We start from the raw sequence: 22730 nt of genomic DNA on the forward strand, positions 1-22730 counted from the left end.
CTACTGAAGTCCACGCGCCTAGAGCCCATGTTCTGCAACAAGAGAAGCCACTTCAATGAGAATCGCGCGCACCGCAACGAAGAGTAGACCCCGCTCGCCGCAACTAGCAAAAGCCCGTGCACAGCAACGAAGACCCAACGCAGCAAAAAAATAAATAAATTTATATAAAAAAATAACATGTAAACTAATTTTCCTTCTCCCTCTTTTGGTATTGAAGACTGTTGATGAACAGTCTATCAGTCTAGTTCTCATTCTTTTATCTGTAAACTTCTTTTCTCTAAGATGTTTTCTTTATTCTTGATGTTCTGATATTTGCTAGGTCCAAACCTGAGATTCACCCAATATACTGAATTTTTTTAAGTTAACTATAGTTTTTGGTGGGCTTTTTTCCCCCAAAATTTCCATTTGGCAGGTTTTCACAACAATTTGTTCTTTTTTTTTTTTTTAAACAATTGCCATTTCCTTCTTTTTTGTTGGAGGAAATTAAATATCTTTTACTTTTAAGTTCTTTCCATGTTGTTCCAATCTCTGTTTCTTCTGTAAACATCTTTTATTTGTTGAGTCTGTTTTTCACACTGTTAGTCTTGTTAGTTGGTGATATTTTATTGAGAACTCATGTTCTATTGGAGGTTTCCCTCATACCATTACTGGTTTTGGTAGTCTTGCAAAGGGAGGAAGGAGTCTCAAAGTGGTTACAGCCTCAGGCTCTACAAATCCAAGCCTTAATTAAGAAGCTTAGCTCAACTTTGCCACACACAAGTAGAAGTTCTGGACCAACACCTAATGATGTGTTTGAGCTGGGCCCCAGTCTCCCTTGGGTGGCACTGCTCTGCATTTGCTCTATGAAGCAAAATCTTAGGGACTGTCACCCTCTGCTTCTTGGCTGTCATGATGTCTGATAAGGCTATAGACATGAGAGCTAATGAAGACATCATTTACTTTTCAATCTTTAGAGTAAACAAGCTGATTTAATCTTAGAATAAAGCTGATTTTGAGGAAAATGAGTTGTAACTGAAGTAATTGATACATGAGAATTACCTACAGGGAAAAAACATGGTCTTGATTCATATGCATGACAGTGCTGCATATGGTGGTCCTGGATGACACACCCAACTTGCTGGATGACAAAGAAAACCCACTGCTAAGCAATCCTATATTGTGTACTGAGTTGGTACCAGGTAGAACAAGGTGGTATCCTGGATGGTGATGAACTAGAACTCATGACTATTTTATCAAAGATTCAAAGCCTCAAAGTACTTAATGTTTAGCACATGGACCCACAACCTGGAAGTATAGAGCACTGAAGCATATCTAGGCTCCTAAGAGACAGACACAGCCAGGCACAAACATGTGCTGTTATTAAAGACAACTAGAAGCCACCTTCTATTTGGCATAATCATGCTATACCTGGTCTAGGACCTATCCCAGCCCTACCTTCTGTTCCTTGAACCACCCACAGAAGTTTACTCAAGCCAACACATGCTCTATCCTCTTGATCACTAATTTGATTTAGCCATCTTCCTCTTCCAATTCTCTCTGCTCCTATTCAATGATACTCAGATGTGGAGGATGAACAAGGAGCCTTCAGTGGAGAGCTGCTCATAAGGCCACCTTCTGAGCATTCTGGGGATGTCAACATCACTAAGACTAAGTTCCAGAACTACTAATATGAGAGGTTTCTGATTGGAATATCAGAGACAAATGAGTTCAGATTTATTTTTTTTTTGGTACGCGGGCCTCTCACTGTTGTGGCCTCTCCCGCTGCGGAGCACAGGCTCTGGACGCACAGGCTTTTTCTTCCAAGTTCAACAACTTGGGGACATTTTCTTGTTTAATTCAAGAAAATGATCAAGTTTGATACTCCACTGCCAGATATGGTCCTTCTGAGATATTACATATACTTAACTGCTGTAGCTTGGTATTAGTATCCCATGAAAGCTGGAACAGAGAATGAATTTCTAGCTACAGTATCACTATAGCATTGCAAGATGCATACCATCTGGTCCTGACAGTAGACCAAAGGGTATAATAAGATTTTTCAAAGTTGAGGGATACCAGGGAGTTCCCTGGCAGTCCAGTGGTAGGACTCGGTGCTTACACTGCCATGGCCTGGGTTCAATCCCTGGTCGGGAACTAAGATCCTGCAAGTTTTGCACCATGGCCAAAAAAAAAAAAAAAAAAAAAATTGAGGGATAGCAGAGAAAACTCTAATTTTAAAAGATACATGCAAGTTCACAGTAGCACTATTTATAATAGGCAAGACATGGAAGCAAGCTAAATGTCCAACAACAGATGAATAGATAAAGAAGATGTGGCATATATATATATATATATATATATATATATACACACATACACACACACACACAATGGAATATTATGCAGCCATAAAAAGAATGAAATAATGCCTTTTGCAGCAACATGGATGGACTTAGAGTTTACCATATTAAGTGAAGTAAGTCAGACAGAAAAAGACAAATATATGATATCACTTATTTGTGGAATCTAAAAAGATGATACAAATGAACTTATTTACAAAACAGAAATAGAGTCAAAGACTTATGCCTACCAAAGGGGAGTGGGGGAGGGAGGGATAAATTAGGAGTTTGGGATTAACACATACACACTACTATATATAAAATTGGTAAACAACAAGGACCTACTCTTTAGCACAGGGAACTATACTCAATATCTTGTAATAACCTATAATGGAAAAGAATCTGAAAAAGTATATATATATATATATATACACACACACACATACACACACATGTATAACTGAATCACTTTGCTGTACTCTGGAAACTAACAACATTGTAAATTAACTATACTTCAATAAAAATAATTTTTAAGGGCTTCCCTGGTGGCGCAGTGTTTGGGAGTCCGCCTGCCGATGCAGGGGACGCGGGTTCGTTCTCCAGTCCGGGAAGATCCCACATGCCGCGGAGTGGCTGGGCCCGTGGGCCATGGCCGCTGAGCCTGCGCGTCGGGAGACTGTGCTCCGCAACGGGAGAGGCCACAACAGTGAGAGGCCCGCATACCGCAAAAAAAAAAAAATAATAAATAATAATAATAATAATTTTTAAAAAGTTGAGGGATAAATTATACCATATGGAAATAAAGTTTAAAATAAGGCTAGGCATCAGAAATATGGATTTGACCAACTTAAATCTTAGAAATAAATACCATCTCACCTCAAAATAAATAAATAGTAACCTGTGAGGTGATGGACATTAACTAACCTTACTGTAATAATCATTTCATAATAAACACATATATAAATCATAACACTGTACACCCTAAACATGCACAATGTTATTTGTCAATTATATCTCAATAAAGCTGGGGAAGAAAAAAGAAAGAAATACCATGAAACTAATTTAAAGACTACAAAGAAACCACAATATAAAAACAAAAACACAGTTAAGGAAAAGATTTTACACACACACATCATTGATTTTACATACACACACACATAATTTGGATTCTATTTTTTGTTCTAAATTGTATTCTAGAATATTGCTCTTCTGACTGAAAACAAACATCTAGACCATCAGATCCCTGAGAACAGAAACCAGACGATTAATATCTGAATACCCAGAGCTCAATACAGTATACTGTAAATGGTGTGAATTCAATATTTTTATTTAGGTAAATAATTTAATGATAGAACACTCAAATTTCTTTAAACACAATATTTCAAGTTACTATAGTTTTGTCTGAGTACAGATCTGAAGTGGTACAAATTGTATCTAAATATTGAACCATGAATTAAGCAAAAAGGGTGGAAAACAATTCTTCTGACTTAGGTTTCAATTCCTTACTCCCACTCTTGCTTGCCTCAAATGATTTCTATTGAAGATATTTAGGTACACCTTTAATGGACAACATGTGAAAAGGTCCGTTGACTATAGGGCTAATTGAGACAAGCTCATGGGTACTGAGCAGGGGGCCTTCGGACTTTGAAAGGTCCACTTCCTGCAGAAGCCATTCCTGTTCTCTTTTCTGCTTTAATCCAGACCTGCTTGAATGAAGCCCCATTAAGTAGCTACTGACCACTTACGTACGTAATATATAACTTAAATGTATAAATAACTTAGAAGTAAAGTAGAAAAATGGTTTTCTTTTGAAGAAAAAGCAAATGGAAGACCAGCCACCGCTCTGGAGCACACCAGGCATGACACTGAGCATCCCCTCCCCAAATGTCTGCCCCAGCCCCCATTTGTCAACATCCATCACCCTGACCCTCTTGCCTCTGGCAATATGGCTAGACTTACCTCAGAGGTTTCACAGATAGAAGAAAGCTGAGGAAACTGGGGATTCCATACCAGGTGTACATTCCACCAGCAGTGATTGACACACATGCCACGTGCGATCATTGACACTGGGAGCCTGCCTGTTTTCAGCTTTACAGGCTGCTTAAGAACACTTCTTATTGAGAGAGACTCTGCTGGTCTTGGATCATCATGGAATGATGAGGCTTACTTTAGTAAGAATGACCCTCTTACATTATAGGGCCAAAGAACACATGCACAAGAGTGTGGGGATCAGACGAACTATGTTTTTCTGTTTTTGTCAGTGCCTATATACATACATATGGTACAGTTTAATAAAGTTGCTTTTCTTATGTTTCATTGCTTTGTAAAATCACATCATATATACAGTCATCAATAAAACTCACAGATGGCCAGTACGAAATTTAGAAGTTTCCAACACTGTGAAAAAATGACAAGGAGTTATTAGCCCTCAGGTAAACTTCAGGATGGGTCAGCCCTAACATTAATCACTGTGGACTGCAAGCACTAAGTTCTGTCTAGTTCTATTTGAGAGGAGAGGACTTCATCCACTGGTAACGTCACCTGATCACCATCAGGGCACAAAAAGTTCTCATGGCTTTGGCACTCTCTGTTCCCTGGAAGGGTTTCTGACTGGTGGAGGCAGAGAGGACAGTGAACGATCCAAAAGGAATCAACAACCCCTAAATGGGCTAATAGTACATCCTGGAATCCTACCCAAGCCAGGACCCTGAGACTGGAAGCCAAGAACTGTTGTCAACTACATGGGTCTTCATCCAAGCACAGAAGCACAGCCCCATCCCTCACCCCTTCCTCAGTCTAAAGTAGAGCAGAGGGGAAGCTCTTTGGGAGAAGAGAGGAAGGAAATTTGGTACAGACAAAGGCCAGGCTACTTCCCAGAGGCCTAATGCTCTAGGCCACACCTAACTAAGAGTGTGGAATATGATCCCACTTTGAAGATGAATAGCACGATTTTAAGAGTAGAACATCTTGGGAAAATCCAGGGTGCCTACTCTGAAACTTTAACTCGAGGCTGTGGAAGACACATCAGTATGCAGGAATATTCTCCTCTTAAAAATCTAAGATGACAGAGACCACCCAGGTGGTCCAGTGACTAAGGCTCCACGCTCCCAGTGCAGGGAGCCCAGGTTGGATCCCTGCACAGGGAACTAGATCCCGCATGCCACGACTAAAAAAACATTCTGCATGCTGCAACTAAAGATCCTGCATGCCGCAACTAAGACCCGGTGCAGCCAAATAAATATTAAACAAAAAATCTAGATGAGAAAAAATATGAAATCTTGCCATTTGCGACAACATGGAGGGACCTTGAGGGTATTATGCTAAGTGAAGTAAGTCAGACAGAGAAATATAAATACTATAGGATTTCACTCATATCTGGAATATGAAAAACTATAATAAACAAACAAAACCCCTAATAAATGAACAAACCAAAACCAAATAAAACAAACACGTCATTACAGACAACAAAGTAGTGGTTATCAGAGCGGGTAGGTAAACGAGGGAGACAAAGTGGATAAAGGGGATCAACTGTATGGTGATAGATGAAAAATAAATTTTTGGTGGTGAGCACATTGTAGGGTATACAGATGTAGAAATATAATGCCTTAAATCAAGATTACCTCAATAAAAAATAAAATAAATCATTGTAAATGAAAAAATGTAGATGGATATTTTCGTTTTCAAGCACCAAAAACTTTTTAAGAACTTTAATTGGCTAATATAGTGCACATGTTAAGCAGACTTTTAAAGAGACCCTACATCTTGAGTGGGTTAAGTAATCATTTATAACCATCTTGAAACATGTTTAACTCGGTTTTTCTAGTGACATGAGATTAAACATGGAAACCAAACTGTGTTTCACTCACAACATATAAGCAAACAAACTGCATGTACATGTGTAGATTTATGCAAAAGCCCGGTGATACAACTATGTTTAGCTTTTCAGATTAGGTACATACGGCCACCCACTCGCCCTGTATTATCTCACCAAACACAAGAGCAGCAACTTTTCTATTTCAATACAATTATGGGCAGAAATTATATGATATAAAATAGAGGTTCTTCCGTAAAGGTTAAGATTTAGCATATAAGCAGGGAAGACAAAAGCAAAGTTCCCATGAAGTCAAAAATAATACCACACTGGTCCAGTGCTCCATGAAACTCTGAGTTAAATTATAGTCCTCAAAGGCGTGTACTTGGATCCAGATTCACCAAGACACTTCAGTATGCTTCAAACTGGCTCATCATCATCTTCCTGCTGTATTCATAAGCCAAAAATAGTGCCGCATTGGCAGGGAACGCTCGAATCAAAGTAGCTTTCAGACCAGAATATAAAGCTGCTTACTCCTTCGTTTTTCACAACACTTAAGAGTTCTGATAAGTCCTGCCTGTTTTCCAAACATGGAAAGAACCTGAATTCTGGATTTGATACAATCCACTGGGTATATGACAAGCCAAAGGCAAATTCCAGCAATTCCACCGCTTAACATCAAGGGGACAGGGCCTAGTTCATCTTTTGATCCATCCGAGGCAAAAAACGATCGACTCAGTTCATAGCCACCGAAGAAGAAATAGCCTGGTACTACTTGAAACAGAGTGCTCGTGAGTCCGTGGTAGAAGCCCAAGGGGCCATCCTTTCTAAGGATACTCTTCACGACGGACCAAACTGTATTATGGCTTTTTGCTATCCTCCCTGACATCTCCAGTTCGTGCATGGTCTGCAGCCGGCACTTCACCAGCTCAGTGGGGCACAGGGCCAGCGCGGCAAACGCAGAGGCGACGGAACCAGCGGCCGCAGTCTGCAGATCATTCAGCTTCGCCCGCTTGTCCAATCCAACCACTTTCCTCACGAACTGTTGGCAGAAGCCGTAGCACAAGAAGAGGACTGAGTTCTCGGCGACGTAGGCCATCAGCGCGGGGGCCGGCCCCTTTGTAGAAGCCCCGCAAACCCACCTGGGAGTACGTCTTCAGGCCACAGTCGACGAGGCCCTTGTACAGGCCAGGGAACGTCTGCATCTTCACTTGCATTGTGTCGAAGGGCTGCCCGGTCAGGACGCATGCTGTGCCCCCAAGGGCCCCCGCGGTGAGGTCGATGGCGGCTTGGATGGCAGGACTGGATTTCATGTTCGCCCACTCTTCTGCTGGTCTCCGAGGAAGGGAACTCTCTGGAGCTTAGGAGGCCGTCCCGTGTCCAGCCGCCTGCTCTTGGCTCTCTCTCCGGCGCGGGAGAAGCCGCTTAACCCCAGACTAGGCCGCGGGCCGCTCTCCCCACGCACTGAAATAACCCCCGGCCCGCGGGCCCGCGCGCGCCTCTCCTGGCGCCCTGCGGCCGCCGCGTCTGGGCCCTAAACCCGTCAGCCGCCCTCCTGCTCGCTCCGCGCCGCCCGGCGGTGCCAGCGCCCGCGGGCCCCGGGGCCGACTAGAGAAACACTTCTAATGAATCTCAATACAGCAGTAGAAAGCTGTCCGATAAATTCCTGCGATTACGGCCAGAAACTCCAGGCGCTGCTGCGGCGGAGGAAGACTTGCCTTCCTGTTCGGCCAGAGACCCCCACCTCCCGGCAAAACAAAATGGGAGGTGCTTGATCGCGCCTGGGGTCAAAGAGTCAATCTACAGAGACAAAGGTTTAAAATAGGGAAAACGAACAAACACTTTGCGGGGTTTACCTGACAATCGGTGGCTCCTTCGGATCAGAAAACCCTTAATCGTCTCCGGAGAGGAATGGCGGCTCCACAAAGGTGCCGGCCGCCGCGCCTCTCCAGGTGTAGCTCTTTGCCCGCCGGGGGCTACGCCGGGGGAGGCCTGAGGCGGGCAGATCCCCTGTGTCGTGGTAACATCGCCGAGGATCCTGGCCTGAAGCCCTGTGAGCTGGTGGGACGCACACCCTCGTTATTTCTAGAGGTTAAGTCAAGGCCGTGTACAATCGCATTGGAAAACATTTATATACAGCTGAAAAACGTGATATAAAAGACCTGTGTGGCTCCAGCGCTCTGTGCGTGCTAAGTCTCGGGGTTCTTGCTGAGGAGCCATGCAGCTTTATGCAGCAGCAGTTCTGGATATAACTGACTACAGGCCTAGTAGGCAAGATGCAGTTTGGGGCATCAGTGAGGGTACCGCTGTCAGGACACACTTTTCCTCCCATATGCTTATAATCCCAGCGTTGGAACGAATTCTCTTAAAGTTTACATTTTAAGCCCTAGGCGGTATTTTACTTTGGGGGTAAAAACAAAATGGTGGAGGGGGCAGAAAGTATGCTAAAAGGATTCTTTCATTTAGAAAGCTTTCCTTGTCTGATTCTTTGGGTATCAGTTAATATTTAAAAGTGAGGCACCTAAAAGCAGATTGTGCGTGGATACTGTTTGTCAACAGGTAGACGTCATTGTAGTAAGTAGTGACTTGGCCTTTTCTTTGGAGAGTGCCCAAATGTATCTGGATTTCTTTTCTCTGGTACCATATGGTTTCTTCAGAGAATAATCCTCCAGTCTTGACTGTGTGTGTGTGTCTGTGTGTGTTTGCGGGGGAGGGGGGGTGCGGGTGGTGTTTACCTTGGGTACTAATTTAATGACACCAAGTGGGAGAAGAGGGTTGACATCCTGCAGTCAGAAAACAGACTTTCACACAATTCCCTTGTTCAATGCTATGGATCCCCAGCCTCCATCTGTGCCTTCTTTGGTTCAATTTACCCAGAAAATAAACTTTCTGTCTGTGGCATGGGGAAGGAAAAGTCATCGGGCTTGAGTGAGATAGGGCTCCTGGACATCCAACAGCTCTGAGCACAGATCTTATTATCTTATTTTTTTGTCTGTGCCACATGGCATGCAGGATCTTAGTTCCCAGACCAGGGATGGAATCTGTGCCCCCTGCGGTGGAAGCCCAGAGTCCTAACCACTGGACTGCCAGCGAAGTCCCTGAACACAGCTATTAATGAATCCTGTTTCTAGCCTCACACCTTCCCTCTTCCTTAGAAACTGCCTGCAAAAACTGAGCCTCAGTGTCTATATCAAGTGCGTGGGTTTGTTTCTCCTTGGTATACCTCCTTGCAGACATTTAGTATGTAACTTTCTGTGATCTATGAATTTATCGTTTCTTCATCTGCTTTGGCCTTCTGAAAACATTGACATCTCTCATCCACTGTTGTCTCATCTCCTATTTTCCTTGCCCTTGGCGGTTACTATATTAGCAGGCTATCTGACAGAGAAAAGAGATTCAGGAGAACAATGTGCCATTTTAAACTACAAAAAAATTTAATTTTTAAAATTTTTAAAATTTCGTATCACATTTGTTTTTTTAAAAATTAATTTTATTTATTTTTGGCTGCATTGGGTCTTTGTTGCTGTGCTCAGGCTTTCTCTAGTTGCCGCGAGCGGGGGATACTCTTCGTTGCGGTGCACAGGCTTCTCATTGCGCTGGTTTCTGTTGTTGCAGAGCATGGGCTCTAGATGCACGGGCTTCAGTAGTTGTGGCATGCAGCCTCAGTAGTTGTGGCTCACGGGCTCTAGAGAACAGGCTCAGTAGTTGTGGCCCATGGGCTTAGGTGCTCCACAGCATGTGGTATCTTCCCGGACCAGGGCTCAAACCTGTGTCCCCTGCATTGGCAGGTGGATTAACCACTGCACCACCACGGAAGTCCCTCACATTTGAGGGTTTTTAAAAACTGTTTTGGTTTTTTAAAACTGTCCATTAATTACCTATGGTTCATTGTTTGTTTTTTAGAAGCACATACTGTTTTTACAAACACAAGAGATGCTGGATACTACAATAAATCATCAACTGCTTTTGCATTAAATTCATATATGTATATGTTCTGGAGAAACCAAGTTAGTAATCAGCGCCAGGGATCATGAGGGCATTAATAGGGAAATCGTCTGTAATTTCATTGAATTATCAGACATAGCTGTGCAATAATACACAGATCTCAAGTTCCATGAAATACATTTAAACAGCTGGACTTGGAGCACATGTACTCCCACGCATACATGGAAAACAATGGCAAAGGAACTTCCAAATTTTCAGTGAAGATGCATACCCACATCACATGTTCCCTAGCAATCAGATGGAGTAGCCAGATAGGATTACCAGAGAAAGTAAGGTTTGAGCTGAGGGCTGAGTAACAAAAAGCTAGCCATGAGACTATCTGGAGACTGTTTCAGGAAAAGGGAAATATAAGTGTAATATAAGTAGAGCTCTGTAGTGTGAAAGAGCTGGGCGTCTGAAATACAGAAAGAAGGCCAATATACCTGCTGTGTGGTGAGCAGTCTTCCTAGTCTGTGTTTTCACACAATTCTTACCAGGTAATAAAAGTTTAAGCAGAGTTGAAGACAGTCCTTCAGAGGCATGATTGGTCACAATTTGTCCAAATTTTTTGTCTCAAACATTTGATCTACAAATTCAAAACGTCAGGCTTTATGACATTTAGATGTGAACATAAAGATCCCATTTACCTAATCTATAGAAATAATGCAAAACAGAGACCACACTGACATGCTTATTGCAGCATTCTGTGTAATAGCAAATGTAAAATGGAACAACCTAAGTGACCGGCAATAGGGGAGTGAATAAAATTAAGAATTTGTAAAATTTCTGCATTGCTTAAAATTTTCAGTGAGTTTTTTCTTATACTATTTTAAAACACTAATTTAAAAAATTCAACTTCCATTCATGAACTCAGAAATATTGAAAACTGTAGCCCACCTATACATCACACTCATCAGGCAAGGGAGCTATGAGAAAAGTGAGTCTTTTTTGGTAACTCTGGATTTACATGAAGGGAAATGGATCCCAATCTTCTTAAGGTTTTCTCTTTTGAAGTTTACATAACAGATAATTACTCTTCATTATGGAGGTTTTAATATTTATGCAAGACCAAGCCGTAAATGAATCAAATAAAAACCAAAGCTACAGTAGTAAACTGACTCAGTTTGCTTATGCTGCGGATGTATTTGAAGCAAACTTTGTTTCTGCTGTAATTTATAAACTTTTAGAATGATTCTTTAATTTGAAATCAGTCAACCCCATTTAAAGCAGCTGTTTCTTTATACACTTTTCTACCATTTCAATCAGGCTTTAAATCAAATTTTTGATCCCTGTACGTTCAGACCCTAGTAAATAGGCAATAATAGTTTGCTTTTATTCTAGGAATTGTTCTAAGTCCTTATATGTATCAGCTCAATAGCCAACAACTCAAGGGCCCCCAGGTAGGTAATATTATCACCTCCATTTTAGAGATGAGGAAACTGAAGCCAACAGATTAATTTACTTGCCCAAGATCAATCTCAACTAGGTCACTGAAATAGGATACAAACACAGGCACCACATCTCCTGACCTTGTGATTTTAATCTCTACTCTTCTTTAGTAAGTTTACAGTGACTAACAAGGCAAAGTACGGAATCTCAGTGAATTTACAGCCTAGTGAGGACATGGGCAACAGGTAACTTAGACTTTGGTATGATAGATGCGTAATAGTATTTATCCCAATAGACTATTAAAGAGAAAGAGTAGTAATTAAACTCCTTGAAAAAAATGTAAATAAGCTCAGGATTGAAAATAGTGAGAGAATGTGGTGAGATCAGGCTGAAAGAAAAGAATTTAGGATAGTTTAGGAACGTTCTTTATCTCCTGACCTCCAAATGGAGCAGGTGGATTGGAAACATAATGCAAAGATGACATTTCCCCATTTCTTTGCCTCTGCTGTTCCTCTTTTTTTAAAATTCTAACACAACTGCTTCTTTTCCTACAAAACAGAATCCAACTGGTCAGTCCCTTAAACCCCATAAAGAAACCACTTCAGAAGAGGATCTGATACCCACTACCCCTAAAAGAGCAAGACACATTATAAGGTGAAAATTACTTGCTTTTATTTATTGTGAAAACAACTTTATGAAATGATTTGCAATGCAAAACGTGGAAAACTGCTTTGAATAACTGGGACAATAGCTACAGCATGGGAAAACATATGTAAACAAACTTCACTGCCACCAAACTAGACTCTACTAATTTATCTCAGATGGCATCACAGAGTAGCAATGGCAGCTTCTGGTAAACTGAGAAATAGCAGCAAAGTCCTGCAGTGAAGCTGTGATTAATTACTAAACTGAACTGTTCACTCCACTAATCCTACAACTTCCCTACATTTATCTGTCTATACATTCCTACTTACTACAGGACAAACACCCACCAAAGTGGTTCCAAAAGACAAATGAGATAGAAATTCACAGTTATATTTGTCTGCAAGACAAATCCAATAGAAGGCAGTGGAGGAAATTGGGAACTACTACAAAGTTTTACTATCTAGTCCAGGTGATGAAAACAAAGTTTTTCTTTCAAGGCTGACCACTGTCAGGAATGAAATTAAGTATCAAAACTCTCCTCACTTCTCTAGGAGTGATTCTAGCTCTTCTTGCAAAGAGCTGAGCTGCTCCTTTTCTCGGTCTTCCTTTTGTTTCAGTTCATCCAGCACAGCCTGAAATCTGTTCTTGAGAGCCAGATTTTCCACTTTCAGGATGAGATCCTCCTGTCGCTTTGCCCTGTCCTGCGTCTCTTGGAGCTTGCCTTTCATGTTATCAATCTGTTTCTGAATTCCCATAACCAGCTGATTAGTTCCCTCGTCTTCTTGGTGGTGTTCATCTGACTCATTTAGCTTGTCCTGTAGCTGCCTTTCCAGATCTTCCTCAGTGTCAATGATGTTTATGTCTTCTTCATCTTGATGCTGTGTCTCATCTTCATCTTCACTGCTGCTGCTAAGGTCATTGAATATCTCCCGAAGCTCATCATGTTCTAATGAGTCACGGCCCTGCCTGTGGCCAGACATTCCTGGGGAAGAGATATCAAGGCCTTGGTTTTCTGCTTCTTTTGTTTCATCTTCAGCAATTATTTCCCAACGGGTACTGACAGCTTCAGCATCTGTGCTCAGCAACCGCTTTACTTCTTTTTCCACATCTGGAGACTCAATATACTTCTTCTTTGCTGTCTTACGGAACCTTCTCTTTCTGACATTTTTTAGAGGCAGAGTAATTCCATGGTTCCATACAAACTTTTTCTCTTTGTCCTTATCCTTTTTCTTGCTTGCTTTGGGATCAGCAGTGGCAACTGGTTCCTCAACAGGAGGATAGAGATCACCGTCAACTGTAGCAACAAGCATCTGAGAGACATCAGCTGTCTTGTAAAAGGTTTTTTTATCAATGGTTTTCAAACTTTCCATAACACATGGCAGATCTACCAATTTTGACGCCAATGGGACCTGGTCCACGCTGACAATTCCATGACGCCCATCAGGGTGTAACTCAATTGTCAGTCTGTCCTTCAGGTTGACATGACCAGACTGTACCGCCCGCCTCACGGTAGAGGCATATTCCAGAGGTAGGCGTAAGATAAACTGGCTCTCTAGTTCGTGAGGAGCATCATCTTTGCTCTTACTCTTTATTTCTTTGTGACTCACTTTTTCTCTAATAACCACTTGTTGCACTGAAAAATTTCAGCTATTTCAACAGAAAGACCAGTTCTTTATAAATTCAAGTCTTTAATTACAAACAGTTCTGGACAGAAGAGCAACTAAGCGTCTATTCTGAATTAAGCCCCAAGTCTTTCTAAATATGCTGTAACAATACCAGTCGTTACTGACGCATTGCCTTACGCAGGTCCATTTAAATCTATCAGCTGCAATGCCAAGTTCCAACCTCTAGATGCCGCTGCAGGACAACGCAGGGAAAGCAAATGGCGGCTTCTACGGAATGATGTTCGGCACAGAAAGTAAGGCTCAGCAGATACTCCCAATCCACAAACTCTCCCGGAACAAAGATACGCAAAAAGCGGGGCGTAGTGAGCTCTCTTCGCCTCAGGTACTTACAATCCAGTGACGATTATAAGTCCAGTTTCTCCGGACAGGCGCGAGCGGAAAAGGAAGCCACTCAGAGCAAGGTGGCCGGGAGCCTACAGTCTCCTTCCGAATTCCTTTGTTCTTCCCGGCACTTGGCAAAGCGATCCGCTGATTATCGGTGAAATGGCGGAGGACGGGCAACGCGAAATCTCGCCAACAACCGCAGCTCCAAACGCCAGATTCTGCAACTCCGCAGCTCAGCGGGCCTCCGTCCGTTAACAGCCGACCTAGCCGAGAAAAGACAGCTACGTCACCACACGGGACGGGAAGCTGCAGTGAGTCGCAACACGCCTCGGGCGGAAGTGCGGGCTGCCCCAGCGCGCGCAGTCGCAACGCCCGAATACGCGCTCCGGCGTGTCTTGTCGTCTCGCGAGAATTTGGCCTTAACGGGATGAAGATTATGTTCCGTAAAGAGCGATTGGCTTACGGCTTTTCTGTTGGCGCAGCGGTTGGGAGTCCGCTTGCCGATGCAGGAGTCGCGGGTTCATGCCCCGGTCCGCGAGGATGCCGCGTGCCGCGGAATGGCTGGTCCCGTGAGCCGTGGCAGCTTGGCCTGCGCGTCTGGAGCCTATGTTCCCCAACAGCAGAGGCCACAACAGTGACAGGCCCGCGTACCGAAAAAAAAAAAAAAAAAAAAAGCTGTAGGTTCACAAGTATTTAGAGAAAACGGTTATAGAAAGGACATAGATTGTCCCGTCCGCCTCCGCTAAGCCAGGGCTTTTACCGGATCTCTGTGGGGCCGGATACCTCCTAGGCTTCCGCGTGATTGCCGGAGATAGGGCGTCCGTGCGAAAGTGGTTTTTGTTTCTGGAAATATCTAGGCATCTCCACAGGCTATATTCAATCTGGAGCCGATAAAAAAAACTCATAACTAACCATACCGTGGATTTTAAAGTACCCAAGTCAGTGGAGTGAGGACGTGCAGCCCACTATAATTCTTAGTCTTTGTTTGTTGATTATGAAGATGGCTGTACGGGGCCCGTGACTCGGTCTGTTTCTGTTTTGAAGACCCCGTGAGGGAACAAGGATGATTCCTCTTTTTTTATTTTAGTTTATTTATTTTTTTATACAGCATGTTCTTATTAGTCATCCATTTTATACATATTAGTGTATACATGTCAATCCCAATCTCCCAGTTCATCCCTGCCCTCCCCTCCCCTGCCACTTACCCCACTTGGTGTCCATACGTTTGTTGTCTGCATCTGTGTCTCAATTTCTGCCCTGCAAACCGGTTCATCTGTACCATTTTTCTAGGTTCCACGTATATGCGTTAATATACGATATTTGTTTTTCTCTTTCTGACTTCACTCTGAGTCTCTAGATCCATCCACGTCTCTATAGATGACCCAATTTCGTTCCTTTTTATGGCTGAGTAGTGATTCCTCTTTTTAATGTGTTTGACGTAGATATAAATGTAAACAGAGAAGGTCGTGTTCTTCTGGAGGCCCACGTTCATTTAGGACAGTTGGCTGAAAGACGAATAGTCTGATTAAAGTAGAATATAATTGAAGTATTACTTCCTTCTACTCATTTGCCAGTAATTTTTAAATTAGTTTGGAATTTTAAAAAATCCACCTCTATTGTTTGGATAAGTTTTCTGCTTGCCTCTTCTTCAGGTGGTCAAGTATTCTTCAACATGTATTTATAGTACTTAAGTCTAACTGTGTAACAGTTTCCACTTATTCCTATTCATTTCCATTTATTTATTAATAGGATCAATTTGGTAGACTATCGAGGTCATTAAAATTTCAATTTCTATTCTCTAATATATCAACACCTGCATCTAAGTTTTAGAGAATTCACTTAAAATGTGATTAACATTTAGAAAATTCACTTTATTTCTTTATGTACTTATTGTTTCCCTCACCTAAGACTGGAAGCTCCATGATAATCAGGAGTCTAATATCATGTTCATCCGGTCCCAGTGCCTAGTATCAAAACGTGGGAGATAAAAAATATTTGCTAATTGAATGAAACAATTGATCCATCCACAAAGAACATAAATACAATCTAAATCCTATAATAATTTGTCAGAAAATACATTCTGTGTCGCCTTAAAATGAGATAGAGCCACTTTATATATACATTTCCTCTCCAGTCACGGACGGTGCCAATTGTTATGAGGCCAGAAGTTTGCAAATAGCGTGTGTGAATGTGACCCCTTTTGTTTCGTACACTGTGCTACCGTGTGCAATTTAAATGGTTTGGTACCAGTCTGGTTTTTTATGTTAAGTTTGAAGGAAAATTATGCTCTTCTACATAACTGTACTTTAGTTCTTTGTTCTGTAATGTGTTGAAGAACGTTAGCTGATGTATATGTAATTTCCAGGATGATCTACTTCCTCTTTTTGAAGAAGTTTTTCCAATGTGCTTGTCCCTTAATTGTACCTGATTTTACTTCATAGATATGAGTTTAGCATGCTAGCCTTTGCATACTGCTTTACTTAACCCTATAAAATGTGAGGCCATGCTTATACGTGAAAATAATCCAAATATTGCTTTGCATTTTAATTGCCTATGAGTTTTATGATGCTCAAATATCTTTTTCACAGAAAATAACTTGAGATAAATTCTGGGCAATTCAGATTTGCCAAAATTATAGTGTAGTTTAGTTATTAAACCTTGAAATGGAAGGTTGTCAGAGTTAATTAAAAGGATCAACTGAAGTGTCCCCTAAAGTATCTACCTCCTTCAATCCTGAAACATATTTTCTGTTTTTGAGTTTAATACATTTTCTGAATGCTATTTTTTGAGGGGTAGTTACACTGATCTTAAAGCTAAGGGCACTGCCACATCACCATTACCTTAATGTCTATTGATAAATCCAGTTGTTGTTCTTGTTGTTTTGACTGGGGAACGGAATTTTATTTATTTATTTTATTTTTGGCTGCATTGGGACTCTGTTGCTGCGCGCCGGCTTTCTCTAGTTGGAGCGAGCTGGGGCTACTCTTCATTGCATTGCGTGAGGTTCTCATTGCGGTGGCTTCTCTTGTTGCAGAGCACGGGCTCTAGGAGCGGGGGCTTCAGTAGTTGCAGCACGCAGGCTCAGTAGTTGTGGCTCATGGGCTTAGTTGCTTTGCGGCATGTGGGATCTTCTCGGACCAGGGCTCGAACCCGTGTCCCCTGCATTGGCAGGCAGATTCTTAACCACTACACTGCCAGGCAAATCCCAGGGAACTGAATTTTTAATTTTGTTTATTTTTCTTAACACCTTTATTGGAGTATAATTGCTTTACAATGGTGTGTTAGTTTCTGCTTTATAACAAAGTGAATCAGCTACACGTATACATATATCCCCATATCTCTTCCCTCTTGCATCTTCCTCCCTCCCATCCTCCCTATCCCACCCCTCTAGGTGGACACAAAGCGCCGAGCTGACCTCCCTGTGCTATGCGGCTGCTTCCCACTAGCTATCTATTTTACATTTGGTAGTGTATATATGTCCATGCCACTCTCTCACTTCGTCCCAGCTTCCCCTTCCCCGTGTCCTCAAGTCCATTCTCTATGTAGCAGCTGGTTTCTTAATGATGGTCTTCTTCCTGGCTTGCAGGCTGCAGCCTCCTCACCATGTACATATACATACACCATGTACATATACATACACCATGTATGTATACATACACCATGTATGTATACATGGTGTAAAGAAGCAGCTATGATATTTCTTCCTCTTCTTATAAAGACACTAATCCCATCATAGTCTCCACCCTCATGACTTTATCTAAACCTAATTAGTGCCCAAAGGCCCCTCGTCCTAACACCATCACAGTGGGGGCTAGGGCTTCAATATATGAACTAGGGTAGGGGGTGGGGCACAAATATTCAGTCCATAACACAGATCAATGCGAAAAGATGAAATGTTCAGTTAAAAATGGTTATCCAAAGAGAAAAAGATTAAATTGGGTCTTAATTCAAATGGTTCTAAGACTCAAATGTCAAAAACAAAAAACAAAACCCAAAACAACGTTCAAGCTCTTAGTGGAAAATACAGGTTAATGGATTTTAGACCCTTGGGCTAGAAATAATTTCTTTAAAAAGAAATTATTTCTGACCATAGAATAAAAGATTAATACAGTTGTAATAAAATCAAGAAACTTCATTTATCAATAGACATGTTAAAGATGCGAAAAGGTACAAACCAGGAGAGGATACTCACATATACACACTGACAAAGAATTAATATCAAGGATATATAAAGAACTCCTACAAACCAATATAAATAAAAATAACAATAGAAAAATGGTAAAAGATATGAACAAACATTTCACAGAAGAAACATATAACCAATAGATGCACAAAGAGATGTTCTTTTGCTGTAATTAGAGAAATATAGATCAAAACCAAGATCAGGTAGATTTTTTTGTCTGACAGAAATTTAAAAGCCTGACAATGCCAAGTGTTAGAAAGCATGTGGATACAAGAGATTCAGGCCTATATACTGCAAGTGCATGTAAAAATCAGTACAGCTACTTTGCAAAATAGTTGAATATTAGCTAATAAATATAACGATTACTCCTAGATAAATACTTGCTAGTTCCAGAATTTCTATTCCTAGTTATATACCCAAAAGAAATTCTTGTACATTTGCATCAGGAGGTATATATAAGAATGTTTATATTGACAGTGGGCAACAGGAGCAAAAATCAGGAAACAATCCATATGCCTATCAACTGAATGAATAAGCTATGGCATACTCACAAAATGGAATGTTTTACAGTAATCTAAATAAATGAATTACAGGAACACAAGATGACTGGATTTTAAAAATAAATATTAGAGAAAAAAAAGTACCAAAGTATCACATACAGTATTTTACCCTTACCATAAAATTTAAAACAACTAGAAAAATATATATGTGGGAGTAACATATAATACAAAAAAAAATTCAGAGGAGCAAAGAATGATGCACATAGAATTCCGGATGATAATTACCTTGATCTGCTGGGTCCAGGGAGTGGTAGGAGGGACCATTTGTACGATCAGATATATATTACTACCAAGGTCCTGGCATTTGTGGGGAGGACTGTGTTCACAAATTCTTATTACTATTTCGATAGATAACTGCATATATAGATATACAGCTAAATGATACTGGATAGGTAAGTAAATAAACAATGCAGGTCAGGTATGGACTAATGATGACAGTTTATCATAATCCAATTCTGTGAACTTGAGGTCCAACCATATAAAAATAAAACAAAACAGCACATGTGAGAGAATATAAAGCACACAGAATCACCAATGAAGTATTCTTGCCAAAAATGTTTAAGCTCAACCAAGCCTTTAGACCTTCTCTCAAGGAGTGAAAGTCCTGAAACCCAGGAGACTTCCTGCCTAGTTCTTCACACTAACAGACCATAATCAACCTGGAGGAAAAACCCTTGGATATAGTGCAAGGCTCTTACCGACGTGGTTCAGCTTTGACTCCAGATGGAAAAGAGAAGTGGAGAGGCAAGCATAAAAATAGAAGCAGAGAATTAAAAATAAAAAGCAGTGTGTGCTAAAATCCTTAATGCATTACAAAAGACAGTAATGGCTCCGCGGCAGCCTCCGAACGCAGAACCGAAGACTTATCCTGCTGCACGGCCTATAGACACATGAAACGATGCTCAACATCACTGATTAGTAGATAAATGCAAATCAAAAGTACATTCAGGTACCACCTCACAGCGGTCAGAATGGCCATCATTAAAAAGTCTACAAATAACAAATGCTGGAGAGGGTGTGGAGAAAAGGTAACCCTCTTACACTATAGGGGGGAATATAAATTGTTGCAGCCACTATAAAAAACAGTAGGCAGGTTCCTCAAAAAAGTAAAGCTAGAATTACCATATGATCCTGCAATTCCACTCCTGGTCATACATCCAGACAAAACTACCATTCAAAGAGATACATGCACCCCTAGGTTCACAGGAGCACTAACCACGATAGCCAAGACACGGGATCAACCTAAATGTCAATCAAGAGATGAAGGGATCAAGACGACATGGTGTATATATACATATATAATGGAGTACTACTCAGCCATAAAAAAAGCTGAAATAATGCCATTTGCAGCAACACGGATGGACCAAGAGAGTATCACATTGGCTTGGCCAAAAAGTTCATTCAGGTCTTTCCGTGACATGATACGGAAAACATCTTCCCACTACCACTTCCCAAAACTAAGTGAAGGAAGTCGGAAAGAGAAAGCCAAATACCATATGGTATCACTTACATGTGGAATCTGAAATATGACAAAAAGGAACTCATCTGCACAGACTCAGAGACAAAGAACAGACCAGGGGTTGCCAAGGGGCAGAAGGGCAGGGAACGGATGGATTGGGAGTTTGGGATTAGCATACATAAACTATTACATGGACAGTGGACAAACAAACTAGGTCCTTCTGTATACCACAGGGAACTATAAACAACATCCTGTGATACACTGTAACAGAAAGGAATATGAAAAAGAATCTTTATATAGTAATTCTAAATACTGTGCTGCAGAGCAGAAAATTAACACAACATTGTATATCAAATATACTTCATTAAAATAAATTGAAAAAAAACACCACAGTGTGGTATTGGCACAAAAACAGACATATAGATTAATGAACCCCAATAAGGAACCCAGAAAGAAATCCACATACCGACAGTGAATTAATCTGTGATGAAGGAGCAAGTATGTACAATGAAGAAAAGACAGTCTCTTCCGCCAGTGGTATAGGAAAAGATAAACAGCCACATGTAAATCAATGAAGTTAGAACACTCCCTCCCACCGTACCCAAAAATAAAATCAAAATGGCTTAAAGACTTTAATATAAAGACATGACACCATAAAACACCTAGAAGAAATCACAGGCAAAACATCCTCTGACAAAAATCCTAGCAATGCTTTTTTAGATCAGCTGGCCAACAAAAAAGAATTAAAAGCAAAAATAAGCAAACGGGACTAATCAACCTTAGAAGCTCTTCCACAGCAAAGGAAAGCATCAACAAAACAGAACAAAAAAACTACAGAATGAAAGAAAATGTTTTCTATGATGCGACCAACAAGGGTTTAACTTCTAAAATATACAAACAGCACATACAACTCAATACAAACCAACAAACAAACTAAACAACCAATCCAAAAATGGGCAGAAGACTTAGAGATTTATTCAAAGAAGACATCCAGATGGCCAATGGACATATGAAAAATGCTCAGTATTGCTGATTATTAGGGAAATGCAAATCAAAACTACAAAGTGGTATCACCTCACACCACTCAAAATGGCCATCACTAAAAAGCCTCCAAAGAAGAAATGCTGGAGAGGGTGTGACAAAAGGAAACCCTCCTACACTATTGGTGGGAATGTAAATGGGTGTAGCAACTAGAGGAAACAGTAAGCAGTGTCCTCCAAGAAGTTCAAAAAGAGTTACATTATGATCCAGCAATCCTAGTCCTCGGCATATATCCAGAAAAGACTATCATTCTAAGAGATACATGCATCCCTATATTCACAGCAGCACTATTCAAAAGCCAAGAAATGGGAATATCCTAAATGTCAATCAACAGATGAATGGTTCAAGAACATGTGGCACATATATTCAATGGAATATTGCTCAGCCATAAAAGGAAACGAAATTGAAGTATTTGTAACAAGGTGGATGGACCTACAGTCCGTCATACAGAGTGAAGTAAGTCAGAAAGAGAAAGACAAATACCGTATCCTAACACATATATATGTAATTTAAGAAAAAAAAAATGTCATGAAGAACCTAGGGGTAAGACAGGAACAAAGACACACACCTGCTAGAGAATGGACTTGAGGATATGGAACAGGGAAGGGTAAACTGTGACAACGTGAGAGAGTGGCATGGACATATATACACTACCAAACGTAAAATAGATAGCTAGTGGGAGGCAGCCACATAGCACAGGGAGATCAGCTCAGTGTTTTGTGACCACCTAGAGGGGTGGGATACGGAGGATGGGAGGGAGGGACACGCAAGAGATATGGGAAAATATGTGTATGTATAACTGATTCACTTTGTTATAAAGTAGAAACTAACACACCATTGTAAAGCAATTATACTCCAATAAAGATGTACAATAATAATAACAAAGTAAAATAAAATTGGAAAAAAAGAGAAGATGTGGTACATGTATACAGTGGAGTACTACTCTGCCATAAAAAATAATGCAATAATGCCATTTGCAGCAACCTGGAAGGACCTAGAGATTATCATATTACATGCAGGAAGTCAAAAAGAGAAAGACAAATACCATGTGATATTACTTATACAGGGAATCAGAAATAGGACACAAATGAACTTACCTACATAGGAGAAACAGACTCAAAGACATAGAAAACAGACCTGTGGTAGCCAAGGGGGAGAGGAACTGGGAGAGGGATGGATGGCAAGTTTGGGATTAGCAGATGCAAACTATTCTATAGAGAATAAATAAACAACAAGGTCCTATTGTACAGCACAGGGAACTACATTCGATATCCTCTGATAAACTGTACTAAAAAAGAATGTGGAAAGTATATATATATATGTAAAACTGA

General features: G+C 40.9%; 1 protein-coding gene and 1 pseudogene across 2 annotated transcripts; both read right to left on the bottom strand.

The window, feature by feature from the left end:
• Positions 1 to 6539: 6539 nt before the first annotated feature.
• LOC309819651 (mitochondrial ornithine transporter 2-like) lies at positions 6540 to 7442 on the bottom strand (annotated as a pseudogene). Its single transcript has one exon. The product of its transcript is annotated as a mitochondrial ornithine transporter 2-like (transcript).
• Positions 7443 to 12157: 4715 nt separating this feature from the next.
• LOC309819877 (transcription initiation factor TFIID subunit 7-like) lies at positions 12158 to 13941 on the bottom strand (the record flags this gene model as incomplete). Its single annotated transcript, XM_082650328.1, has 2 exons — positions 12158 to 13780; positions 13938 to 13941. 2 exons carry the CDS (start codon positions 13939 to 13941, stop codon positions 12687 to 12689), a joined length of 1098 nt encoding a protein of 365 aa, XP_082506454.1. The 3' UTR covers positions 12158 to 12686.
• Positions 13942 to 22730: the final 8789 nt, after the last annotated feature.

This window comes from Grampus griseus (genome assembly GCF_964374135.1).
Source record: "Grampus griseus genome assembly, chromosome: 3".
In the NCBI taxonomy this organism is placed as follows: Eukaryota; Metazoa; Chordata; class Mammalia; order Artiodactyla; family Delphinidae; genus Grampus; species Grampus griseus.